Source organism: Arvicanthis niloticus, chromosome 5 (genome assembly GCF_011762505.2).
Source record: "Arvicanthis niloticus isolate mArvNil1 chromosome 5, mArvNil1.pat.X, whole genome shotgun sequence".
In the NCBI taxonomy this organism is placed as follows: domain Eukaryota; kingdom Metazoa; phylum Chordata; class Mammalia; order Rodentia; family Muridae; genus Arvicanthis; species Arvicanthis niloticus.
Window position 1 is genome coordinate 23,956,405 of NC_047662.1, and position 27,926 is coordinate 23,984,330.

The 27,926-nt window shown below is 44.3% G+C and overlaps 1 protein-coding gene and 2 non-coding genes across 31 annotated transcripts in view; all 3 read right to left on the reverse strand.

Moving 5' to 3' along the window:
- Window positions 1-1,885: 1,885 nt before the first annotated feature.
- The window catches only part of Pum1 (pumilio RNA binding family member 1), a 113,409-nt gene continuing 87,368 nt past the window's right edge, over window positions 1,886-27,926 (reverse strand). For 15 of the 29 annotated variants that reach the window (XM_034501738.2, XM_034501754.2, XM_076934121.1 and 12 more), the window contains 8 exons: window positions 19,186-19,453; window positions 17,977-18,106; window positions 16,242-16,376; window positions 12,463-12,600; window positions 9,211-9,336; window positions 8,390-8,511; window positions 6,462-6,654; window positions 1,886-2,418 (listed from right to left, as the gene is read on the reverse strand). In XM_034501738.2, the coding sequence (XP_034357629.1) occupies window positions 2,287-2,418; window positions 6,462-6,654; window positions 8,390-8,511; window positions 9,211-9,336; window positions 12,463-12,600; window positions 16,242-16,376; window positions 17,977-18,106; window positions 19,186-19,453 (1,244 nt within the window). In that variant the 3' untranslated portion in view covers window positions 1,886-2,286. The remainder of the gene's footprint in view (window positions 2,419-6,461; window positions 6,655-8,389; window positions 8,512-9,210; window positions 9,337-12,462; window positions 12,601-16,241; window positions 16,377-17,976; window positions 18,107-19,185; window positions 19,454-27,926) is intronic. The other 14 variants (XM_034501755.2, XM_034501751.2, XM_076934115.1 and 11 more) reach the window with 3 other exon arrangements.
- On the reverse strand, window positions 5,139-5,221 carry LOC117709675 (small nucleolar RNA SNORD103/SNORD85). The gene has a single exon (XR_004606921.1). It is a non-coding gene; the product is annotated as a small nucleolar RNA SNORD103/SNORD85 (small nucleolar RNA).
- On the reverse strand, window positions 15,522-15,604 carry LOC117709676 (small nucleolar RNA SNORD103/SNORD85). Its single transcript, XR_004606922.1, has one exon. It is a non-coding gene; the product is annotated as a small nucleolar RNA SNORD103/SNORD85 (small nucleolar RNA).

Below are 27,926 nucleotides of genomic sequence, written 5' to 3' on the forward strand. Positions count from 1 at the left end.
TAGGACTGAACCCACCACATCCAGCTTGTCTAGCAATTTTCTCTTAATTGAAACAGTCTGTCCCAGGAGGGGAGGCTCCTGAGACTCAGGAGGTAAACAAAAGCTCACATTTAGGAAAGCAGAAACTGGAGATTCTCAAGGTATCTCCCAGCCTGTACTAAAGGCTCTGACTGTGCAACAGCTCACAGGCTCTGCAGAGAACCCCAGGGCTACAGCTTTGGGGGCTGAGGGGGAAGGGGCACCCTGTGATACAGTTGTGAGTAACCCCTTGTTAACAGCACAATAAAAATTCACTGGTTCACCCAGGCCACCAGACTGGTTACCTTTCTGGGGGGGGGGGGGGGAGAGGAGGGAGGGGGAGAGAGAGAGAGAGAGAGAGAGAGAGAGAGAGAGAGAGAGAGAGAGAGAGAGAGAGAGAGAGAATGAATGTGTGTGTGTGTCCATCCCCAGGAAAAGACAAAACATTTCAAAATCAGACATGAGACAAACTGAACTCAACCTCTCAGGTCAAATTAGGCTCAGAAGCCATCAGCCTGATACCCCAGCCCCAACCCACTCCTCTAGCCTTCCTTGCCATCCCAAGAGCAGCAAAGGCAGGCTAGAGCAGGGCTCGCCAGGCATATTTGATAAGTGAGAGAGGTACAAACAAATTCAGATTCCAAAGTTCTGTATTTTTTCAAAATAAAGATCACACATTGTTTAGAGACAATCTACACAAGAGTTACAAAAAATAGTTGCCCAGGCATAAGCATACACAGGTCTGTTAATTATACACATATGGTTACAAGTGTGCTTGCAAAAAGTTCATTGGAAATATACACAAGGCTCTGGAAATGTACACCGTGTAGTGTTACAGTCTATATTCAAACAAGGATTTGACAGTATGTTACATTCACTTACAAGTAGACAAAATGCAAAATACAGCTCATCTGTACAAAACGGAGGGAGAGTCACTTTACAAGGGAAGGTGCTGAGCGGGGAAGGGGCAGGCGAAACTTCTGCACGTCCTTTTTGACTGTCACAAAATAAGCAAAACATTACCTCTTCTTAGGATTAAAAAAAAAAACAAACCCACTAGTGTGAACTGAATCATCTGAATAACATTTAGAAAGCTCTCACTACCGTCTTGACTAGCTGACAAATAAACCAAGCTAGTTTTTTCTTTTTAAACATTAACTAGGCTGTATAAAGAACATTTATTCCTTCAAAAGAAAAAAATTTACTTCTGGTTGAAATTACAATTTACAATATACAACACTATCTGCTACGACCATAAAAGGCGGGATATACAGAGTGCACGGCTGGCTGATTCTCTTCTTACCAAAAACGTGTTCATGTTGATTCAAACGTCTCCACATTTACATTACAGGTATACAAATGTACAATTGTACAATCAAAAGTATGTCCGACTACTAGGGTACATTATAGATACAGATTAGACATCAAAACAGGAAAATACTACAAATCCGTATATATGCAAAGTCTACACAAGTATACACTATGTATCTATAGAAGCCAGACCAGGAGCAGAGCTGGGTATTCTCTCATGCTAGATAACCAGATCCTGCTTCCCAGTGTTCACAGAAGGCAGCCCATAGGCAGCAAGTGGCCATGCCCGCTGGCCTGGGCCTCTGTGGTTCCCGCTCCTCCTGGATCGGCAGCGACCTCCTCCCTCAGCACGAGGCCATTAACTCCGTATCACAGGCCGATGCTTTAGCAACTCTGAAACGTTCCCAGTTCATATATGTATATATGTATATGTATATATATATATATATTTTATAAACAGTGTTAAATGCCAGTTTGAGATCATTTAACTAAAATTCAAATTTCTCAGTTTTTTTTTTAATAAAATGAGGAGGTGGGGAAAAGCTATTTGCAAAACTTGCCACAAGGCAAATGAGTTAAAAACCTTTTTTTGTCTTTTTTTTTTTAATTTTTTTTTTGTTAAACTAACCACCCTGAAAGTGTCCACATGAGGAATATAGATACAACATTGAACAAAGCATGTGGCCTCCCATGTACACTGATCACCTATGTACAAGTTCCTATACACCAGTAAACAGCAGGGTAATTAGTCAATTAAAAAAAATAATTAGTACATGTTATGTGTAATAAAATGAAATTTACAAAGGCCTTTCCACAAGTGGATCTGATTCCGTTTTTGGAGGAGGGAACAATCCCGGAGCAACCGTTGCCCACTTCCGACTCTAGCTGGGCACCTCTGGTTGCTGGTTAGATCTGCCAGGGTCAGTGAGGTCAGCGGGACAGGAATGGGTGCACTGTTCAGATGATACCATTAGGGGGACCACAAATGGGCCCCAAGTCCACGCCATTCTTCATGTAGTACTTCTCCAGCTTGGCCAGGATGTGCTTGCCGTAGGTGTACTTTCGAAGAGTTGCAATGTGTGGCCTGATCTGGAGAGAAGAGTGTGGGTGTTACACTGGCCAGAGAGGGCCGAGACATCTCCAGCACTTTCCCAGACAGCCACAGACTATACAGTGCACATACATGGTGCTTCATCACACAAAGGTACTTTTGTCCTCTTATTGCTGCTAACAAGCCATGAGGTAAAGACAGGAGCTCTTGCCCTTAGCACTGACACAGGATGGAGAGCCTACCCACGACAGAACAGCACATGCCAGCCAGTTGCACAGCACCTACCCACAGACACATACAAACCAGGCTGTATCCTCCAGGGCACAGGATTGCTTCCAGTTAACAGTGACCAATGCACTGGTTAGTTTTTACATCAACTTTACAAGTTAGAGTCATTTTGGAAGAGGAAACCTCAAGTGAGAAGATGCCCCCACCTGACCGGGCTGTGTGATGCCACCTGTGTGCTGGTGGTTCTGGGTGCTATAAGACAGTAGGCTGAGCAAATTACTGGGAACAAGCCAAAAAGCAGCACTCCCCATGACTTCTGAATCAGGCCATGCCAACAGGTCCCTGCCCTGACTGCCTTGGATGAGAAAAAACTGTAAGATGGAACAAATCCTTTCCTCCTCGGCTGCTTCTGGTGATGTTGAAAACAGCGATAGAAACCCTAACTGAGACATAAAGTGGTACAAGGTCAGGGGTACTGCTGTGACACACAAGATCATGTTTTAGGGAGGACTGTGGTACCGACTGGATATTTTAGAGGCTTGAACTTTTAAAGAGACTTTGGATGTTTTAAAGAAACTGAATTTTAAAGTATTTGTAAAGACTGAAAAGTTTTATATCATGAAGTTAATTGAGATCTTGGAGATGAACGAGAAAAAAAAGGCTACTTGAAAAGTAATATGATGTATGTGTTTAGCTGACTGTGCTGCCTAGTTTTTAATGTCAACATTAACAAGGTAGTTACTTTAGAAGGAACCCTGATTGAAAAACTGGCCCCACCTGACTGGTCTGCGGGCAGGACTGTGGTGCATTTTGTTGATTGCTGTCTGATGGAAGACCCAGCCCAATGTGGGTGGGACTCCCCTGGGCAGTGGTCTTGGGTGCCATAAGCAATCAGACTGAACAAGCCAAGCCAGCAAGAAGCATTCCTCCTCCAGTGCCTCTACATCACTCCTGCCTCCAGGTTCCGGCTGTTGACTTCCGTCAACAATGGAGCAGGCTAAGCTCCTACAAAGATGAGGCAACCTGTTCCTGCCCAAGTGGCTTGTGCTCACTGTGCTTTACCACAGTAATAGAAACCCCAACTAAGCGACAATAAATAAAACAGAACAAGAAAGAGACAAACGGAGAGCACGAACACTGTGCCAGTGCAGCTCACAGACAGAACAGCTGTCGTCTCTCCAAAGACAAACTAAGAATAAGAAATAGCAAAAGTATCACAACCCAGAAGTCCACTCTTCCAATACTCATGATACATCTCTGGCATCAGCCACCACCCCCTGCTCCCCCCACCCCCAGGGCCTTACTCCTCTTTCCAAGCTCTGGTCACCCTGTGGGCATTCTTTTGTGCTCCCCTCCCTGGATCTAATTCTGTGCACCCAGGTGAGAGGGGACCTCACTTGGAGCCCAGAGTCCGCTACAGTGCTGACTCCCTTCTGCTCAGATATTAATCTTTCCACCCAGGAAACAGAAGATAGAGCAAGGGGCATTTTGACTGTGTTCCCAACCCCAAATCATAAACATCTCAAGGAGAACTATGCCAAGGGAGAGGAGTGGTAGCGCACCAGGAAGCCTACAAGGTCAGCAGTTAGTCTGCTCAACTGCAAGCTCAGAGTAAGGGGAGGACCAAAGAGCTCCAGAAATTGTTATGAACCCACAAAGAACGCAGGCCAGCCAACAGTACGCCTCCATCTGAGTGCCTACAGGAACAGGGGTAGTTCTACGTAGCAATCTACATAACTTCCCAAGTTTGCCTACCCCAAGGACCCACCCAGGAGTGCTGTACCCCCTGGTATGCTAAGAACCCAGTCCTCAACAAGGGCTTCTCCCAGACTCAAGCACACCTTGCTTTGCACACCCCCAATACAGTGTAACCTGGCTTTCACTCTTCTTAACCTTCACACTCCCCTTCCATCTCTCCAGCCTCCTACACTCCACTTTTAACTTGACTAATAAGACCTGAAAGGGATTCCCTCCTCGCCCCCCTTCCCATACGTCCTAGCTATATGCAGACAGTCCTGGCTATCCTTGGCCTCTTGATTGAGCTTCTACTGACCACTTCTGAAAAACACTACCAGCTATTAGCTCAGCTGCTGCCATGACTGGCCCTGAAGTTACAGCCGAGATGCATGAGCAGGACGATTATTTAAAGCATAGTGCTGGGTCTGAATGATTGTTCCATGGGTAAAGACACTTGCCCCTAAGCCTGACAACCTCCAGGTTCCATCCTCAGAGCCCACATGGTAGAAGAAAAGAAACCAAGCAAGCTGTCCTCTGACCTTCATATGCATGCTGAAGCACACACATAAAAATAAAAGAGCCTCCTGTCTGGTTCTCAAGTTTTCATCACTGTGTGCCCTTTTCCTATACTTCCAGATCCTACATACACTAGCCCCGCCTCACAGCACCTGCATACATCAGCAAGGTGTGAGACTCAGCCTCACGTGCTCCAGGCTCCACTAGCCTTCAATTGACACCATCTGCACACTGGCTGGTAGTGGAATGGGTCTGTATCAGAGCTGGTGGGATCCTGTCTGGCTCAGAACGAGTCCATAACTAAGAGTCTCATTATCGAACTTTGTCCTCAGTGAGGGCAAGTAGGTCATCATCGCCAGACAATAGCAACCCCTCCGCTGAGAAGGCTGAGGGAGCTCAGGGCACCAAGGCTGAGGAGTGCCGGCCAGAGGCCCTGGCGACACCTGGCACAAATAGCTGTGGTGTACCTTCCCTACCTGTGGACCTCTTGGGTGACTCCCCATCAACCCCTACTTACAACAACTAGCTGCTTGGGCCTCCATTCCCTTTCTCCTGTCTAACTCTCCCCAGCCTTGACTCTGCAATGGAGGGGGTGAGCCCCTTCCCCACCCCCCCCCCCCCCCCCGGGCAGCATTGTTTTCCACTGCTCCTGTACATCACAATGTGGGCCAATGGCAGGGACCAGGCCTTCGTCATGTCCATGCTGCCCACCACTGACACACACACAGCAAGCAGGCTTCAGCATGTGACCAGTGAACAAGAGGAAGAGTGAAAGAAGATGGTATGTGGGCTGAATCACAGTTCAGGTTTACTGGAATGCTTGGTGCCACTTATGGAGAATAAGCAGATTTACCTCCCTGTAAACACACAGCAGAAAAGCATAATGGAATGAGTGAAAAGAGGAAAGGAGATACAGGAAGCAGGCTGCCTACTGGACCGATGATCTGACCTCAGAGACCAGGGAGGAATTTATCTTACAAACATGTGCAGCGTGTGCCTCCAATTCCAGCACTTAGGAGACTAAGGCAGAAAGATCCTGATTTTAAGGCCAGCAATATAGTAATCCCCTCCAAACAAAACACAGGCTGCGGATGTAGGCTTAGTGGCAGAATGCTACCCTAGTATGTACCAGGCCTGGGGCCAACCTCCAGAAAAACATTCGGAAACAGGAAATAAGCTTAAGGACCAACAACACAGTTCAATGGGTAAAGGGCACTTGTCAGCAAACCTAACCACCTCAGTGTGATGTAGACATGCACCCAGCATCCACACTCAACAAACCTAACCACCTCAGTGTGATGTAGACATGCACCCAGCATCCACACTCAACAAAATGTTAAGAAACATGTAGTGCACAGGTGTGTATTCAGGTAAAACACCCATACCCATAAGAGAAAAGAAAAATGAAGAAAATTAAAGTTAAAAAAGAAGAAAAGAATCACAGAAACAATCCTCTGACATTGAGCTGAGGATAGGAATGGCAAGCACAGAAAGACCAGCAGTGAACACAGAACAAGCCTGGCAGAAAACCACAAACAAGCCCAATGTCTGCAATCCTCTTGGCCCACTCTGGGCTGGTATGGTACCCAACTTTGCTTACCTTGTGCATGACAATCTTCCGCTGACCTGGCTCAGCCACATCGATCATCTTCTGGACCACATAGTTGGCATACTGATCCTTCATCATGGTGTATAAGGCACTGTGGGGACCATCGTTCATGGTGCACACCTCATCGATGAGCACAGCACGCTCTGTCCGGGAGGCGTGAGTGACACACTTCTCCACAACATTGCTGTTAGGAGACAAATTGGGAAGAACAATCAGAAAACATTCCTTCTTTGGCTACATTTGTCAGGACAGACATTGAGGACACAGTCGCACACAGGGCAACTCATTTCCCCAGGGTCTGGCTCCGTAAGATCAATGTTTTGATCAGAAACACTGGGGTACCCAGCAGTGAGTCATCTGAGCCCCAGTGTTCCAGGAGAGGGGCCCTGACCTGCCGACATGAGATAGTAATGAGCTTGAGAAGCCAACAGACTGGCACACAAGGTTCAGCACAGAGCTTTCTAATAGCTCAGCTGTCTCACAATTACTATTTCAACACAAATCAAAATCTAGGACGAAGCCCTTGCACCAGTGAGCTTACGCTTGGCCATGAGACTCTGCCTGTCACAGCTTCCGTGCACGACAGACACTGGGACATGGCAGCCATCCAGGCTCAGTGAAGGAACTTCAAGTTGGCCCATAGCACTGTTGGGGACTCAGAAGTACAGAGGTTCCTGTGCTGTGTCGGCACTTATGACCACCTCACACACCTCATCTGGGAAAGCAGCAAAGGAAAGCTTCCACCAAGGCACAGTTTTCTAATGTTAAATGCCTCGCTGCCACACTGATGGCTAGTCACCAAGCAGAGCGATTCCTCGGATTGATTGCCTGCCTTTATTGGATGCCATGTACTCTCACCTCAGCTCCATGGGAACAAAGCTGTGCAAGTCAACAATCGAGTGTGCTATGTGGACCACTCTTACTGAGCCCAATACCCAGAGGAAATACTAAGTTGGTCGGAACTGAGGCTTTGCAAAGGAGCAGAATGCTGGGTCCCAAACCCTCAAGGAGAAAAAGACTAAAAAGAAGCTACACCTACCTAAACCATAAACTCAAGAGGCACAATTCCAAAGGTGACCCCTGCAGGCACATGACCTGCCGGCCTCTCTAGACTAAGTCATAAGTAAATGCTTTGATTTAGTTACTCCATCTAAGCCCCACATGAGCACCATGGAAGATATGCATGAACACACATACACGCACACACATGCAAAATTCTAAAAAAATAGGCTTTAAAAAGATTTCCCTAATTAAAAGTGAGTATTAATAAATATCAATGTAAGAACTGACAACCATGAGTCATGCTGTCTAGCCAATCCCATAAAAGCTCAAGGGAAGAAAATACTGGAAAACTAAGCAGTATTGTGTTCTATGAGCAGTGAAAAAGAATGAATCTGCTCAGAAAACCACAGAGCTAAGACATTGGAGGCTATGATTTCCCAAGCCTGCCACTCTGAAGCTGAGAAGTGGAGGCCTGGGCAGGTCTGACAATCAGCCCCTCTCAGGCCAAGAGGAAGGTAAGAGGAGAACACCTCAAAATGCCCACCACCAAGGGAGGAAACAAATAGGCCAAAGGGCAATATGTCAGAAACAGCCCTTAGATTCCCATGGCAACCGCAAAGGAGTAGAAAGAGCACGTAACATACTACGGGACTTTTACAACAGACAATACTTAAGAAAACAAAACAAAACAAAACAAAAACCCCAAGAAAACCAACATTTAAGAGAGTTCAATACCCAGAAGTTGTAAGGTGGAAAAAGAGAACCATCTCCCTCAGGTTGTCCCTAGCTCCCACACACGCACAGTGCAGTGCGTACGGGCACACAGACACACGCACACACAGTAGTGAATATAAGAACTTGGGGGAACGAGCTTGTAGCTGCCGCGCTGCCCAGTCCTTGGCTCCCAGAGCACACACCTTGCAAACTTGTGCTGGCTCAGTACAAGTACATTGCCTCGGATCTCTGCTACGATTTTGCTTTTATCCTCAGGACGACCATGCTCCAGTACATGTTGGATTACATAATTTCCATACTGATCCTATTTGAGAAGCAAAAAAAAAACAGAAAAAAAAAAACCAAAAACAATGAAAATATACATAAAAAGCAGTTCTGTGGATTACTAGGTCCTCCCTCTAATTACTGTCTATCTCTACTGCTCCTGTGAGCTGAGGGGCGGGGTAATGACGGACAGCACTGAAGTGCATCTGAATGGGAAGGAACCTGCAAAGAATTTTTAAATAGGTAGTAACAAATTTTCTCTTTCATTACAAAACAAGAACATACTGTTACAAGACAGCAGACTATTTTTCTTTATATATTTATGGACCTAATTTCTAGCTGGGCTTTTCACAAATTACTAGCTATAAAAAAGAAAGTAGATCTATAATTATTTTAGAATCAGGGAAGGAGTGGGGAATAAAGAAATGTTTTCCTCTAATAGAGAGTACGAAGTTTTGCTCGCATCTTTCTAACACTCATGGTTGTTTATTCTTGTTATTAGTAGAAGCAAATACCAAAAGAAGAATCAACCACCAGCACATTTGGTTTGTGTATCAATGGAGTGGAGAGCTTCAACCAACTCACAGGCCATGATGTTAAATCATTGTCTATATTCATGAAATACACAAAGATCTGAAGGGCACCGATGACATGCTAACATTTTCTGGTAATAAACACACACTCCAGGCCTACAGGAGTCCACAAAGGTCTGCAGCTCCTCTCCTGGCAACCTACGTACCTGTACAAGCTGCTCCGTGTGCTGGTGAAGCTCCTCGAGGATAGGGAGGGTCTGGTCAGGGAGACAGTGCTCTAGGATCCTCTGGATCACCCTACAGCCATAAGGGTGCGTAGACAAAGCAAACACCTGGAGCAGACAGATCCAAGACAATCACTTCAGTGTGGTCACACCATTGCCCCACCCCTCTTGCTTCACAGATAAACTTCACTCACTTATGTTATTTAGAAATTGATGTAAGTGTGTAAACTAGAACTTTTCCAAGAAGCCTAAAATGAAATGGAAATGAGTCAAGGTGATACAAACTCTTCAGATGGCAGAGGCAGGTAGACCTCTGACTTACACAACAGCCTGTTCTAGAGTTCCAGGACAGTCAGAGTGAAACACAGATAAATTCTGTCTCAAAAACCAAAACAACCCAAAACAAACAAACAAACAAAACACACACACACACAAAGAATCGAAAGTGTCGGTTGCCTTTCCAAAAGACAGGATGAAAAAACAGGAGGAGGAGAAACTGGACCCGAGGCTAGCACCTCTAACCTCATCACTCTAGAGGCAGAGACAGGATCTGCTCCAGGGCAGCAGCCAGGGCAGCAAAACTAAACAAAAAGGTTCCAGGAGGAGCTCACTGGTGGAGAGCTCATCCAGCATCTAGGTGCTTCACAAAGAAGCCCACACACCAGGAGTGGTGACTAAATCTAAATGCTTCCAATATAAACAGACAGCTGTACAAAAGACTGGCTGGGGTGCTCTTGTTTCAGAACAATAGAAAAGTGCACAAGCATTTAATTGTCCTGTTTTGACTAGACTTTTGTTGTACTAGGGATTGAACTAAGGCTTCTTTCTTGTGCTAGGCAAGTATCCCACCACTGAGCTGCATCCCGAGCTTACACGGCAGGGTCCTGATTCCGGCTTTTCCTAGCTGTATGGAAGTATTAACATGAGTATAAGACTTAATGTCTTCAATCCCAGAACTGAGAAAACCAGGATAGGAGTATCATGAGGTTCAAGGCCAGCCAAGTCTACATAGTGAGAGCCTGTCTCAGAACACCAAAGGGGGGTAAAGATGCCAATTCCTACAAGCAGCAGCAGCAGCAGCATTGCACTGCGAGGAGGGCTTGCCTCCCTCAAGTGTCAGTGGGGGGAGCGCTCTCATCTCACTAGCTGCATGACCCTGAAGAGTTCAACCTGCTACCTGCAGTCAGCATTACAAAGACACTGCCTGCTCATGGTCTACAACTGCTTGTAATGGGTATGTCGGTCTGAGGTAGTTTATATTTTAATGCTGAAACTGGTTCCTCAAGATGTGGATGACCCCAAAAGGCAGATGACGCTCGCGTGGACTCAAGTGATGTTATGTGGACTTTCTTCCCAATTTAACTGGTCAATAAAAGGCTAGAGCCAGTGATTGGGCAGTGGAGAAAGTAAGGTGGAGGTGGAGGTTCCAGAGGCGGTTGGAAGGAGAAAGGGAGAGGAGGCCGACTGAGGAGGAGAAAGCCACCATGGACCGGATCACACAGCCAGGAGAGACAGTTACGTAGCAAGGGGCTGGATAGCTGGGAATAAGTGGAACAGTCCTAGATCTGCCCAATTAGGCATTTGGCTTATAAAAACATATCTGAATTGCATGTCTTTTATATGGACTTATCAGGAACATAAAACTTCCATGAACAGCAACTAATTTCACTCAGCACCATGTTCCCAAAACCCACTTGTAAAACTAGGGCTGTCTCCAGAGTTCCCTGCCTAGAATGTCTACCCAGCATGCTGCTGGCCTAGACAGTGGCTCACAGGCATCTATACTGCATCTTTACTGTTTTTTAATTTTTTTTTACCTCAGTGTGTCTATTGCTATTTAAAACATGCAAAGTAGGTCTTTCACCAGATACAACTGTTAGCCGAGTGCTAGATCAAAGTATAAATACTGAAATTTAAGATGGTCGATATTGTTAATTTCCAAAGTGGCTGAAGCACTTTTCTGAAGCACTCTGCAGTGCATGCTGGGAAATGCCTGTTTCTCGCCTCGTTTTCACTTTCCTCCTAAGTAATGGACAATTCCATTAGTTTTCCATATCAACGGGCAATCTGGGCTTCTGTGAATGTGACTTCCTCTTTCCTCCATTTCTCCCACCACATTGTTTTCCTGGATGGTAGTAGTTCTTTATTTCTCTCATTCAGCTGCCAGCTCTTCCAGCTGCAGGCCATGGGCTCCTCAACACTCCCTCAAAAAAAAGCATAGCCATCATTTTTCTCCTGTTTTACTTTTATTGCATACTGTTATTAATTTAATGTTTTTATAGATTAGATTATATACATTTAATTAACGTTTTATAGATTTTATTTATGTGTGTATGCCCACCAAAGGCAGAAAGAGGTGTCTAATCCCCTGGAACTAGTTACTGATAGTTGTGAGTGGTCATGTGGGTGCTGGGAACCAAACCCAGGTCCCCTGAAAGAATAACAAGTGATCTTAACCACTTAGCCATCTCTCCAGCTCCAATAATAGTATAACATCTCAGTGAAAAAATGTGTCTCCCTTCCATTAACCCTGAAACTCCCAGTAACCCCTGAGTTCTGAGTCGTCTAAGACATGTGGTAAGTGAACAAGACTCCTGTCCTGAAAGAACATTTACGCACTTCTTTGAGAAATATTTCCTCCTTTAAAAAAAGAAAGAGTCCTAATTCAAATGCCCAAAGGAAGTTTGCATAATGCCCTATCCCAACTACAGCAAGGTGGGAAAGTACTATTTTGGCAAAGAAACTAACAATTATATCCAATTTAGAGCCACTCAAAAAAGCAATGGCAGAATAAAGCGACAACTTTAGCCCAGGCATGTTTATACCCATTTGGAAGGCTGAAATACTACAAATTGGTGCCTAGCCTGGGCTACATGGCAAGATCATGTTTCAACAACAAAGCAGTGCCTGGAGGTGAGTATTCTGTACATTTCAAATAATCATGTTCCACATACCCCCAGAAACTATAAACAAAAACACTTGGTTATTTTAAAGATGCACTCAATCATGATCTGCAAGAGTCTTAATTTTTTGTGTAACAATAATAACTAGCCATGGGAAAAATAGTCCTTCAGATATTAATACATCTTAGCAGTTCTGCTGCCAATGGGAGACCCCCAGAGAGTAAAGGGAAGCGCCTTGGTCACATGTTCAGGTTGATGCCACTGCACATGACTGCTTCTGACCACAGAGTGAAATAGATGTACACTGACCACATGACCCTAAGTGACTTACCTGTCCCTTGAATGCATCGATGATGAACTGCAAAGACTGGGGCTGTACACATTCAATGCACTTCTGAACCACATGGTTGCCATTCTGGTCTTTCACACACTTCAGAACATGGCCGTCTAGCTCCCGCACCATCTCGTTCTATTGGAGACAAAGATGAGAAGGCACCACCAGAATCACAGCCAGCAAACATCCAGATAGTCCCCACTTCCTACCAAGCAGCAAGCACTGCACAGATCCATGACAATCAAAGTCAACTGTAGCCAAGCAACATCACAGCAAGTGAGTGATAGCAAGTGGGACATGAAACAACATCAAACTTGGAAAAGCCTTGTCGAGGCTCTAAAAACCGGCTTTAAAAAACCATGACACCGCTAGGCAGTGGTGGCGCATGCCTTTAATCCCAGCGCTTGAAGGCAGAGGCAGGCGGATTTCTGAGTTCAAGGCCAGCCTGGTCTGCAGAGTGAGTTCCAGGACAGCCAGAGATATACAGAGAAACCCTGTCTTGAAAAACAAACAACAACAACCACTGTGACACCGCTGGGTGGAGTGGACTACACCTCCAACTCCAGGTCTTAGGAGCTGAGGCAGGACTGCAGTTGCTACACAGCAACTTCTAGGCTAGCCTATACTACACCTATCAAAACCCATTTTAAAAAACATCCTAGGGTTTGGTGGTACAACCTGAACTTCAAGTGCTGATGGGATGGCAACAGAATCAAGCATTCAAGGCCAGTTTTATCTACAGAGTAAGTTCAAGGCCAACCTAAGCTACCAAAGCCTCTAAAAACCTAAAAACTACCAAAGTCATCTTCACATAGAAGAAAGTCATGAAGTGTGCAAGATGGAAAAGCACATACCATTCAGCACTCTTGTATCCTGACAACCATGTGAGCTTCTATTATTAATAAGAAGGCTTAATCTAGATTTTACCCAGGTGAGAAATATCCAAGAGCTGAGTGTGCTTTAGCTCCTTCCTAACAGGGCACACAGGAAGCATGAGAGCAAACAAATTATAAAACTTGTCCAAAAAGACCTGGACTGCCAAGCCTCAAACCCAAGCAACAGGGCACCAAGATATAGCCTGTGTTTGCCAGAAACCACCTGTTAATTATATAATTTCCTGCAGCCCTTCCAGCCACAGAAAAGCAAACTGACAAGTGAAGTTACATAAACATATAAAAAACTAAAGATGGTGGTTCAGCCATGTAATTCTAGTGCTTGAGGTAAGGGCACGAGGACTGTCTCAAATTCAAGGACAGCTGGGGATATACACAAGTCCTAGGATTGCCAGGACATAAAATGACAGCCAGCCACTGGTGGTGATAGTACATTCCTAGGGAGACTAAAACTATTAGAGAACCCAAGAGGTTTAAGGTTAAGCTGGACATGCCAAAAACATGCCTCAAAGGGCTCCTACCTCTGGTAGAGTCAAGGGTCATGGAGACAGACAAAAAGCAATAGAATACAAATTTCAGAGCAGTCAACACTATGACTCACTGCATCTGACTTTTCCACCAAGATACACTGATTAAAGTCAGCAGGAATGGTTTTCTCAATTCATTAATAGTGAATAAAGACAGCAGACAGACACAGAGTGCAGCAACAATGAATGTCTGGGTGTATGCTGGCACCAACTGAGATTTTGACTAGAGCCTTTTTCATGGCAATCCCTGCCTCACGTCATCTATATGGAAATGCAGAACCTGGCTAGCCAGGCATATGCTCCCCAATTTCCCTGCTGATTCTATCTGTCCTTCTCTGTATTTCTACTAGAATGCTATAGCCACTTTAACATGGCACCACTCATGAACAGTGACTGGATCCCTGTGGTACTGACTGCAGAGCAAATGAGATATTATTACCTAATAGAAGACATTCATGATCACAATGGCTTAGTCAAAAAAAGCATTTACTAACACAATGCCAGAGAAGAACCTTATTTTTGGCCAGGGATACATACTCACAGAACCGAAAAACCTCATCTACTAAAATAAACCATAGTCCACAGCAGAAAAGTAGTCCAAACTCAGACAGAACAAGGCAGCACAAACAAACAGGGCTAGAGAAAGGGCAAATATAAGAACTCTGCCTGGTGGCACAAACCCAGCACCCCAGCTCCTCAAGAGGCCAACCTAGGCAGAAATCTTTCAAGGCCAGTGGTGGGCAGTTATCCAATCTATATAAAACCCTAGCTTCAACCCCAGCACTGCCACAAAAGTGGAAAGAAGAAGAATCAGAGGAGAAAAGAGAAGAAAAGCAACAACTCCTGGGAAAGACAGGAAAAGGTGGAAAGCTGGCAAAATGACTGCTCAGTGAGGAAGGGGAAGAGGGGACAATAATCAAAGGGTCAGAGCAGCTCACTTCTTTTTCTTTTTTAAAATTTATTTATTGTATGTATGGGAGTACACTGTTTCTTTTTTAAAATTTATTTATTGTATGTATGGGAGTACACTCATCAGATACACCAGAAGAGGGCATCAGATGGTTGTGAGCCTCCATGTGGTTGCTGGGAATTGGGAATTGAACTCAGGACCTCTGGAAGATCAGCCAATGTTCTTAACTGCTACGCCATCTCTCTAGCCCTGTTGGTTTCTTTTGGTAAGTGGCTGTCATGATGGAAGAGAAAGAAGTTTCCACGATTGGGGGGGGGGGCAACAGAATTAAAGATAATTCACTGAGTCACAAAACCCTGACATTATTAAAACTCATAATGTGTGAGTGAATGACAGATGACAATAAATAACAAATGCCAGCCTCAGGTCTGCCTATCTAGCTTCCTATAGGTGGCTTTAAAGTTGAGGCAACTCTCAAGCATCTGGCTCCCAATATGCTGGGATTCCACTGTGTACATTCACACTCAGCTAGACAGTGCTTTCTTATCTGTTCTGCATATCTGGCCCAGAGGTCTGTCACTAACCACACCCACCTTCACAGCATCTTCAGACACCTAGCTATGGGACTCAGCCTCACGTGCTCCAGGCTCCACTAGCCTTCAATTGACACCATCTGCACACTGGCTGGTAGTGGAATGGGTCTGTATCAGAGCTGGTGGGATCCTGTCTGGCTCAGAACGAGTCCATAACTAAGAGTCTCATTATCGAACTTTGTCCTCAGTGAGGGCAAGTAGGTCATCATCGCCAGACAATAGCAACCCCTCCGCTGAGAAGGCTGAGGGAGCTCAGGGCACCAAGGCTGAGGAGTGCCGGCCAGAGGCCCTGGCGACACCTGGCACAAATAGCTGTGGTGTACCTTCCCTACCTGTGGACCTCTTGGGTGACTCCCCATCAACCCCTACTTACAACAACTAGCTGCTTGGGCCTCCATTCCCTTTCTCCTGTCTAACTCTCCCCAGCCTTGACTCTGCAATGGAGGGGGTGAGCCCCCCCCCCCCCCCCCGCAGCATTGTTTTCCACTGCTCCTGTACATCACAATGTGGGCCAATGGCAGGGACCAGGCCTTCGTCATGTCCATGCTGCCCACCACTGACACACACACAGCAAGCAGGCTTCAGCATGTGACCAGTGAACAAGAGGAAGAGTGAAAGAAGATGGTATGTGGGCTGAATCACAGTCCAGGTTTACTGGAATGCTTGGTGCCACTTATGGACCATCTGATCCACTAGAATCTTGTAAACTAACCAGGCAATTCCTACTTGCTCTGCCGATGGGAAGCCATAAGCACAACCATTATTCAGCAAAGAATCTCCATATTGACAGTCTTCAATGTTCACTGTACGAACCACAGAGAAACACCAAGAGAAAAGTGAAAAGGAAACTTACAATTACCTGCTGGTCTGAGGGAATAAATTCCAGAGCTTTCTGGATGACTCGGCAGCCATACATCTGCAGCGCCAATGATAGGACGTGGCCTCGAATCCGTTCTGCCAAAGCCAGCTTCTGTTCATGGCTGCCAAACTAGACACAATGTATGAGAGACACCATTACTTAAGTAAAAGAGAAAGACCAGAGAAAACAAAGTTATCCTTAATCTGTGTTGTGCCCTTAAAGTGCCCTGAAGAATTAAAGCATTAACAGTCATTTCGGAAGGGAGGGATCCAGAGGCCTGTTATTCTGAGCCAGCAGCAGGGATGGGACTGTTCAAGGCTCCATACATGTAGGAGTGACGTAGTTAATTGTGTTGCATAGGCAGACATGTGCAAAATCTGTGGTTTGCAAGCCTTTCACCCAAGTGATTCTGCCAAGTGTGAAGTGCACACGACCCTCGTATGAATTAGTGTCTTTCAAGGACTGCTGATACTAACGGGAACGTGAAAGGTGACACTGCACAGAGTTAAAGTTCTCAAAAGTCATTTTTCAACCTTGGCTTTTTGTAGTCATTTGAATACAACCATCATGGGACTGTCCAAACCTTATTCCACCCATGGGTCTAGGAACGTTCTCTGGCTTCCTCTAAATCACAGGACTACACGCACGCCAGCAGCACAGCGCCCTAACTCAGTGACATAATGGCAGTGAAGAGAAAATCAGAGAGGCACAGCTGCCAGTTTCTTAGTACGGGGAGGACTGAACAACTGAGTGTCTGTGAGGAAGTGGACAGGTAAAGTCTTCACACAACGAAGAGTCCATGAGAAATCTGCAGACGTTAGCAGATAGGCCCAGAGTTCTGGCAACTGTCCCCAGACCCGATCCTTTTCTCAGTGTGTCTGTCATCCAGCAGCGTGAAGCTGCTGACAGTAAGCAATGCCAATAACATTATTATAAATGTTAATAAAAATCCAAGTCTTTGAAATTTAAGCTTATTAGATGGAGTAGACAATATTCATCACAATATTCATCCCAAACAATCAAGTTAATGGGTAAAAAAAAAGGCGAGAAGGCAAAGGCCGTCCCACACCGTCTCAGGCCACGGTGGAAAAGCTGAAGCTGGGGTACAGTCAACTCCTTAGGCATCTTTCATTGTTTCTCATTTCCACACTCCTGCTGCTGTAACACTGTCAAACTACCCATGTGACCATCTGGACCGCAGAGGCGGCAGATCGGGGTTCAACAGTGCCACTTTTCCAAAGGAGTTTGATTTCCAGTACCCTCATGTAGCTCACAACCACTTGGTTCCAGCTTCAAGAGATCTTATGTCTCAGGCCTCCTCAGGGAACCTCCCACCCCCCATATATTAACATTATTTTTTTTAAAAAAACAATCTCTTTTAATACCCCAAGCAAGGTGGTACATGCCTTTAATCTTGGAAGACCAGTGGAAGACAGAGGCAGAGGCAGAGACAGGTGGGTCTCTGTGAGTTGAAGCCCAGTCTGGTCTATATTCTGGGCTGGGTCTCTAGTAGAGGCAGCTATCACACCATACTCCCAGAGCATCTATCACACCGATGAGCACAATGGCGGCCAGTAAGGAACTGGAGAAACACTGAACACTTCTTTTCCAGAGACCCTAACACTTCATTTTAAAGGCTGAAATGAGCTGTTGTGCTCCAAAAAGCCAATGAAAAGCAAATGCTCTGAAGATTCTCAAAGTCAAAGTGTAAATAAAAACAAAGACATACTTCAAAGAACTTCTGAATGACGTAATTTCCAAACACATCCACCATAAGTTGGTACGCAGCCTGGAGGATTTCATTGAAGACAAGCTGGCGCTCAGCTGCTGTGGCACGCTCTAGTTTCAGCTGAATGAATCTGAAGAAGAGAGTGAAGGGGCAATGAAACCACACACAGAGAAGACTTGCAAAGATGTGAGGGTATCACTTGATAGATAAGTTCTGCAACATTTGGCCCATAAGCCCAATAAATGCACTGGGTTTCGTTTTATTTTGCTTGTGTTTTTAGGGTCTCACTATGTAGACCAGGCTGGCCTCGAACATAAGAAAGATCATCTTGCCTCTGCTTCCTCAAGTGCTGAGATAGCTGTCCTTCATCAGAAACTTATGGCCCTTACCCCAATTCTATAACCCATATCTGTAAAGAAAGTCATTCATTAGCTTCTGAAATAGTGCTTCCTGCTTGACAGCTTCAGGAAAACCCTTGCTGTCTCTGCACCCGGCCTCCATTCCTCAGGGAAGGCAGCAACACAAGCACCAGAAGCAGGGAGACCATTAGGGTTTCCCTGCACACTAGGAAAACCACAATAGAAATGGGACAGAAGATGAGTGACCTTGTCTCACCTCGCTGGGTCCCTAGGCCCAGTGCACCCCTCTGGAACGAGAGGAATGAGAGCAAGTGCTAGACCTTTGTACTCCTGGGAACTGGGGACCCACAATGCCGAATCAGTGTCTCCTCCATAAGAGGCCTTAGAGTGCTGACCTGTGCAGAGGACTTCCTGGGAAGACTACTTCTTCATGCATAGAGATGGATGTAACTAGTGTACAACAAGATGTCTGAACTTACAGCAACCCCTCTGTCTCTGTCTCTTGGGTACTGGAATTAAAGGTTATATGCAACCATAGCCAGTAGCAAACAAACAGCATTTTAAGAGATTCTTGTGGAGTAGAAACACAAAGCACTTGCTCATGAAGATAAAAAAGTTAATCATGAAGACCATGGTCCAGACCACTAAGAGCCATTTTAAACATGTGGCCATCTAATGATCCCCATGCCCAAATCCCCCTGAAACAAACACTGGGAGGGAGGCACAGCAGAGGCACACTGTGAATCACAAAAATGCAGGTGTGTCTCTGTGGTGTGGTATATACCTATCTGAGGCATGGAATCCAAGGCACAGACTTCAGTTATGCTGGGGGCCAAAGTCAGGTCCTTACCTAGAACCATGCTGGTCTTGAGAAAATTCCATTATATGCCCAGCAATCTCCCGCAGTTGTAAGTTAGGGTACCGGTTGTTTCGAAAATCTTCCAGAAGTCTGCTCCTGCCAGAGGGCATAACATCAGACATTCCATATCTCAAACGAGAGGAAGAGAAAAGGGTGCTGCTGGGGCTGAAAAGGCTGGAGGCACTGCTTGCACTGCGGTACTTGGCTTCGGCACCGGGAGCAGCAGAGATGTATCTTCCACTGCCGTTTGTGAGTCCTCCTGTTGGTTATAGAACAAAAAGACTTGAGTCCACGCTTAGGGAACCTCATCTAGGAGGAAAAAGCACCACTGAACCACCTCCACATTCCTGCACCATCTGCACCATTCCTCCACCTTCACAAGCCTTGCCATCGCTCTTCTCCTATGGCACTGTGCCATGAGCAGGCCATTCTCCCCACTATCATGGCTTTCTAAGGCTCACACACCAATCTGGAGGAAACATTTGCACAGAAATTAAAAAATAAGTATTTATTTTGGGTTTCTTTCTTTCTTTGTTTGTTTTAACCACTACTAGCAAACTACTGCTAACAAAATTGGTGCCATACAGCTGGAGCTACAGCTCAAAGATAAAGCACTTGGTAGCATGTGTCAAGACCTAGCTAGTAGGTTCAACCCTCAATACTACCTAAAAAGGAGAAAACAAAACCAACCAGTAAAAAGAATGGAGCAATACATTGTATTTCCTTAATAAATAAAATGAGGCATAGCACCTACAGTAAGGATTCAGAAAATACAAAGCACACATACTGAGGCTTGAGCTTGTCCACTCCAGCACTACAGGGACTCATTCCATTCCTAAGTAACTTCCCTCCCAGCTGAAGCCCACCCTTTGAAATCAGTACAAACAAGGCTGTGGATACAGTACGTGCTTGGGAATGTCCTGGTGCTATAAGGAGAGGGAACGAAATCAAGACATCCTAATTTATACAGAAAATTCCTGGAAAGCTTTTTAATGAAGGAATAATTCCAAGGCAGATGTAGGTTTAAGGTCCTCATCAACAGACAATTCTTACCATTTTCTATAAGATAAAGCGTGTGATATAGCAGTAACACCCTTCAAACACCCCAGTGTACTGCTGCTCTGACTGGCGACTATGTTATAAATATGCGTCCCTAAGCAGTAACATGGTATCACGACCAAAAAGGCTTAACAAAAAGCAGGCCTGGGCTAGGGTGCAGGGCAATGGTAGAGTTTGTGCCTAACATAGGTATGGCACTGGGCTCCACCTGGCAAAACACAGGCATGCACAGAGTAAAGGTGCATAGTAGGTTAACAGATGCTACTCAAAAGCTCTACCACTGAAGTGCACTCCAGCACCAGGGTGTTTCTCTCCAATCACTATATATAAACCAACCTAAAACAGCTAAGTATTGAGAAACAGCATATCAACCACAAAGTCCTTGATGAACAGCAACTCCAATCCAGGGACAACGCCACACACAAAGCTTCCTTCCATCTCTGTGTGCTCTGGATACAACTTGGCATGGCAACCACAGAAAGATACCTTGCTTGGCTTTTTTCACAAATTCCAGAACCCAACTTCCAAAGTGTAGTTCTCATAGTGACAGAACAATAACAACAACTCAATATTACACTGTGGAGAATAGTCAGTGAACAGCTACAGCTAGTTCTTCACAGGTACATTTACCTCATAGGAAAAAAAATGGTCATCCAAAAATGCAATGCATAGTTCTAACAACCAGAAGAGAAGAAAGCCAAGCCTTAGGCCCAAAGCATCATATGCCCTGTGTTCGTTCGAGCTCAGTTACATCAACTTTCCTCATTCTTCAGGGTGCGCTAACTCTCACATGGACAGTACTTTTAAATACAAGTGGACTTGTTCAAAAAGAAAAGAGCAGCCTAATGACTGCTCTTTGACAGTAAGAAACCTTGTTCTTCTCTGTTTGGAGAGAAGACAAAGAAATGGTCACAAGGTCAGTGGGACAGCAGGCACTGCAGATGTGGTACTTACAACAAACATGACCAAGAAGGACCAGCACAAACACAGACAGCTTCTGAAGTCAAGCCAGGCACTGTGCCTGCGGGTCACTGAAAAAGGCAGAAGGTATGCTGAAAGGAAGCCAGGCCTTTGGCAACTAAGTCAATGACGGAACAAACTAACCCTGAACACTGCCCTACACTTGTCAGTTCCGTGGTGCAGGCACTACTAAGTGCAGTGCTGCTGAAGCTAACATCAGCGAGACTTTGTTACTGTGGCCAAAAATACACTAAGACATAATTCAGAGGGCTGGAGGGAACGATAGCTAATATGCCCATAGGTTATACATTTATACATTTATGCCCAAGTTTTGACATACTGGCTCTTTTATTACTAGAAAAAAAAAAAAGTACATACAATCTCTGAAAGAGAAAACCTTTCTCAGATAACTAATCTGACAATTCACAGATGAATTTTGTACGGATTTATCTATACATTAAACTAACAGGTCAAGTTTTCCTAAGACTGAAGTTCTCTGGTCCTTTCTGAAAAGACCATCTAGCAAACAGATTTTCAGTATTTACTGACCAAATCACTCTCGGATTAGGAACCTGGGAAGCAGCTGTTAACCATCCAGTTCCTAGCAGTCTACCAGACGTCCAAAAGCCTTTTGTGAAAGAGACAATTAACAGGGGTTTTTAAAAGCTGACTAAACTCTCCCTTTTTTTGTAGCATTTGGACAGTGTCTTGAAGCAGCATTCCACAGAAATGAAGGGCTTACAGGGTCTACTTATATTATGCCATAGCTACTGAAAGGTGTGGTGTCCTGGCACCATCATCTCCACACCCCCCCGCCCCCGCCCCGTCTCCCCCATGGTGAGGACTGAAGCTTGGACATTCATGCTAGGCAAAAACTCAACCACTGGCTACACCCTGACCTCCAACATTTAATAAGGGCTACAGTGTTCAGTGATACCTAAACATGTCTCAGTAGTCCTAAATTAAAGAAAACTTAGTACATTAAAATGTGTCCAGGCAGTATAGGGCCCAGGGAGAGACTCCTGCTTCTGTGTTGCTTTTGTCCAACCTGGATAAAGTTCAGGCAGAAAAAGACTTCTTTCTATGTACTAAGAAAAAGTAAATCATCTCCAACTGTGGCTCTCAATCCCTGTAGCCCTAGCGAGGCTCAGGCAGAGGCACGTAGATCTCTGAGTTTGAGGCCAGCCTGGTCTACAAAGAAAAACTCTGTCTCAACAAGAAAACAAAACCCCTAAATGGTAGGCAGTAGAACCTTTTCACCTTGAATGGAGTCAGGATGACTAGAGTGTGGAGGTGGGAACAGGCACAACTCACCCGAGTTCAAGAAGCCTGAGGGCTGCAGACTGTGTACAAGCCAAGCAAATTCTCTCAGCAACTTCTGATTCTCAAGAGTTTTCTAAGGCACAACCTAGGAACTGCAGAAAACCATATGCATGGAGAAACAAACCAGGAAACAGGAACATGATGGTCACAGAACAGATGCGTGGGTAAGCAGGGCAGACAGAACTAACATCAGACTTCTGAAACAGCCACAACAGAGGGAACATCAGCCCTCACACCTTTCCTCAGAGAGCTCCTTTACGCATAAGTGTGCATCCACGGGCTCCAGCTAGTGCACACTGCAGAGGAGCCCTATAACAACAGCTGGACTACAGAAGGAATGGCTGCTTAGACTTCTTTCTGTATGTCTTTCCCAGGCTTGTGCATGTGTTTGCATATAATGTATGTATGTGTGTGTGTGTATGTGTGTACATGTACAGTGTGAAGAAGAGACTGGAGGAAGGGTGATGCCAGTGGAGGTCTAAAGACAACTCCCTTGAGTTAGTATCACCTTCATGTGGTAACCGTCCTGGGCAACCAAAAGAGGTCACCAGGTTGGCATGGCAAGAGCTGTACCAGCTGAGCTACGGGACCAGCCCTAACTGTATTATAAATGAAGATGAAATAAACAAATCTGGAGAGCCCAATCACCATTACTGAACCTGACTTAAGAAACACAAAACATGCCAGCTGGCAGTGTCACATCCAAGCCTAGTCTACACAGTCTACACAGTGAGTTCGAGGAAAGCCAGAGTAAGAAAGACCCTATCTCAGAAAATAAAACAAAAACCAATGGTAGTAATGACGACAAGTGGTGGTGAATTAAAGCACACCTTTAATCCAGCGCTTGGGAGCCGGAGACAGGTGGATCTCTGATTTCAAGGCCTGCCTTATCAATACAGCCAGAACTACACAGAGAAACCCTGTCTTGAAAATCAAAAGGGGAATAGGAAAGGGAGGAGGGGATGACAGACAGATAAAAACCTAAAACCATGCATAAAACTCCCAGACATAAAAGAAAGTAATTAAAAACCTTACAGATGTTTTTTACTGGTGAATTTGCAAGTGAATAAAGGAGAAATAACACCTGTATTACACAACTTCCAGAAACTATGGAGACTGGGATACTTACAATAGGTCAACAGCACCCTGAAAACAGGCATGTAACACAAAATTCAAAAGAACAATACCTATATATCACTAATACAGGCATATAACTCAACAAAATCTTCACAAAATTGAGTCCTACCATGATCAACAAAAATAGAAAGTACTTGACAATATCAAAACCCATCCACAATAAACAAACAAACACACACACCTCAACTTGTGATAGTGGGAAGCCTTCTTATCCTCATTAAGGTCCACCACAATAACCAACTGTCAACAAACTCGAGAGCAAATGAACAAACACTATCCCCAGGAATCGGACACAGCCAAAATATATGCTCCTCTCTGTTCTGTTATATAGAAATCCTAGGAAATTTACCTAAGACCATTAGAATAAACAAAAAAAAAAAATGAGTTTTCTGGATAAGATCAGTGTCTTAGGGTTTTACTGCTGTGAACAGGCACCATGACCAAGGCAATTCTTATACATTTAATTGGTTTACAGGTTCAGAGGTTCAGTCCATTATCTTCAAGGCAGAAGCATGGCAGCATCCATGCAGGCATGGTGCAGGAGGAGCTGAGAGCTCTACATCTTCATCTGAAGACTGCTAGAGGAAGACTGAGTTCCAGGCAGCTAGGATGAGGGTCTTATATATAGTCCAAACCCACAGTAACACACCTACTCCAAGAGGGCCACACCTTTTAATAGTGCCACTCCCTGGGCCAAGCATATACAAACCGTCACAATCAGTATACAAAACTCAGTAGTATTTCAATAACAAAATGAACAACCCTAAACTAGAATGCAATCCCACTCACAGTAGCACATAAACCACACATTGAAAACTATAAAACTTTGCTAGAAAAAAAAAGTGCAGGAACAAACTAGACAGCCATGTGTCAAGATGAATCCTAATCCACAAGATGAAAACGTTAGCTCAAAATGAATACATAAGTTTAGGAGTTAAAACAATAAAATTTTGGAATAAAGCACTCACTACTACTCTTCCAGAGGACAAGTTTGGTTCCCAGCATGTATCTCACAACTAGAGCTCCACAGATCCAAAGACTCTGGACTCTGAAGGTGCCTGCATTCAAGTGCACAAACTCACACACTCACATACATACGTACGTACGTACGTATGTACGTATACACACACACAATTTATAATTACAAAACAATGCATCTTAAAAGAAAAAAAAAACAACATAAAAAAAGTAGAAAAAGTAAAACTTTAGAAGATAGGAATATTTCCTACATAACCAAAAATTCAGTGAGGTGAACCTCATCAAAATTAAAACCTGACACACTTTAAGGACACTGATTTTAAAATAGAAAGATGAGAACACAAAGATCTCTTTCCTATAACTCAAGTAACCCAAAGTTTTAAATGAGCAAAACACATGAGGGGAAATTTCAAAGATAACTAGAGGCTAAAAAAGCACATAAGTCAAAGCCCTAGACCAGGCATACAAAACTAGTACCTGGGAGGATGGAACAGGAGGACTACAGTTTGAAAGCAGCCTAGACTATAGATAATACTTTGTCTCAACCCTCTCCCAAAATGCTTTCAATCACCAAGTTAGGAATGAAATGGAAAACAAAATCATTCCTTGTCCACTCAAAGAGCTATCTCAAATCAGAGGCAGGCAGATCTGTGAGTTCCAGGCCAGGCAGGACTACATAGCCAGACCCTAGCTCAACAAAAATAAAGGCAGATCATAAAGCTAACACACAAATACACCCACCTACAGAAACACTTGCATTAAAATGTTCATAGCTAAAAGCCAGGCAGTAGAGGCACATGCCTTTAATCCCAGCACTCAGGAGGCAGAGGTGGGCGAATCTCTGCTTCCAAGCCTAGCCTGGTCTGGTCTACAGTGGGAGTTCCAGGACAGCCGGGGCTACAAAGGGAGACCCTGTTGGGGGTTGTGGGAGTTCACAGCTGTAGTACAAGTAACAGTCCAATCAGAAACAAATGCCCATGAGGTATGAGTGAACAGACAAAAGGTAATAACTAAGCTCACGGAATTGTTCAATCAGAAGGAACTACCTACTGGCATATAATGTATCATAGACAAATATTAAGAGAAAATAAAATGCAAATTAAATACATCATTATTAACTGCAGTTGAGAATAAAGTGCAGATGGGTATGAGAGATTGTGAACATTATACAAGATTTACCTTGACAGCTACACAACTTACAGCCAATAAAACTTATCCAACAGATTACATCAAATGAGGTAAATTTTACAGTAAAAACTAGAAGTTTTAATTGTTGAATTGAGGACTGTAGAGATGGCTCAGTGGTTAAGAGCACTGACTGCTCCTCTAGAGGTCCTGAGTTCAATTCCCAGCAACCACATGGTGGCTTACAACCATCTGTAATGGGTTCTGATGCCCTTTTCTGGTGTGTCGAAAGACAACTACAGTATACTCATATGCATAAAATAAAACAAATGAATCTTTAGTTGTTGAATTGAGAACGGAAACAAACAGTAATGAAAAGTCACTGAGGGCTCTTAGGCACATAGTATTAAGTATGAAGCAGATCAACTGCTTTCTTAGAATCCTCTAATGCATGGTGATTACGGGCGTCTCACAGAGACTGCACATAGACTCAAAGAAGAAGGGCCTCCTGCACCAGCACTTTCAGATCTAGTGCAAACCCAGAGCCACTGCATGGACTGCAAGAGTCAAACTCTAGAAACAGGCTCCGTCTAGCTACCATGTATTTTTTGTAACTAATTTAATTAGAAGATAGCTGGGCTGGAGATGACTCAGCAGATAAAGAACACGGGCTGCTCGTGCAGAAGCTCCAGGATGGACTCCCAGAACCTGCACAGTGGCTCACAACCGTTTGTACCTCCAGCTACAGGGGATCTGTTCACCTCTTTTAGCCTCTTTGGACACCAGAAACATATATGGTGCACAAGCAGGTAAAACACTCAAACACATTAAAAAAAAAAAATCAAAACAATGACAAAATAAGCCAACAACAATAACACAACACAAACAACTAACTCAGCAAAACTTTATATATTTAGGTACAATGTGTTGGCTCTAAAGATATACTGGGTACATCATATAAAATGGTTATACATTAGAAATGCAAGATTTAGAATTTTAAAAAATTTTGTTCAAATCAGACGCAGAAAGTGAGTGTTAATGTGAGGAGGGTAGTGCAGGACAGTGGCTCTTCAGTCCTCCTGCGAGCCTACCACCCCCCTGAGCCTACACTGCAGCCAGGCTTTCTAAGGAGAGAAAACATTGCTCACAACATACCCCACCCACTCATCTAGTCATTGTGGTCAGCCAGTAAGAACGTTCTTCCAAGTTTTCTCCACTTCAGAAAACACATGTGTGCATGCACACACATGCCCATGCACACACACTGCATGTATCACTTGCCTTCAAACTCTGTTCTAAAATAACTATTTACTGTAGACTTTATCAAACTTTTCTTGGTTTGCATAAATATCTTTCCAAATGAGATCATGCTATGCTATTCACTTCTATTGAATCATCACTGCCAAGTCCCTGAAGCCACATTTAAACATGTTAGGCAATGGCAGAATCTTCTAGCAAGTGCATTCTTGCTGGTTTGTTCAGGACACTCTCATTTAAAGCTACCACAACAAAAATAACAACACTCTCACCTCGCCATTTGCTCATAAAATGTGCTCTCCACTTCTCTAATTCAACTTTCCCCATCTGGGAAGTAAATCAGTACCTTGAAATCCATACCTGAGAGACAACAAGAGGGAGGGAGAGGCACGCCTTGTTTCTAGGTAAGAACTCTGCATCCCTGCCCAATGCTATAACTGTTAATTTTCCTATTATTCTTAAAGCCTGATGTTTGGGACCTTTGTCTAGTTATTAACAGACTATATAGATCTGGATTTTTTAAAGTACTTATTAATACTTTAAAATCTGGCAAAAAAGTTCAATAAAATGCTTTGTGAAGCTACTTTTATACAAAGGGGGTGGGGGGGATACCTACAAAGAAACTTAGCAATATGTTCAGAGTGCTGTCATCACAGGAGCTACGTTAGTAACTATTCTTCCTCTGTGTCCTTTTGCCTCCCTGCAATGACTTTTACTGTGTTTGCCCAAGAGTAAATGTTCACACTGAGGATGGAATGAATACACAGGGTGTATCCAGATGCTAGGCAATCCCCAACTATGAAGCTACAGGTTCAACCTGAGCAACTTGAGGAATTTATCAAAGGCACAGAACACCAGGACACTTCTAGGATAAAGGGACTGTCCTTTGCTTA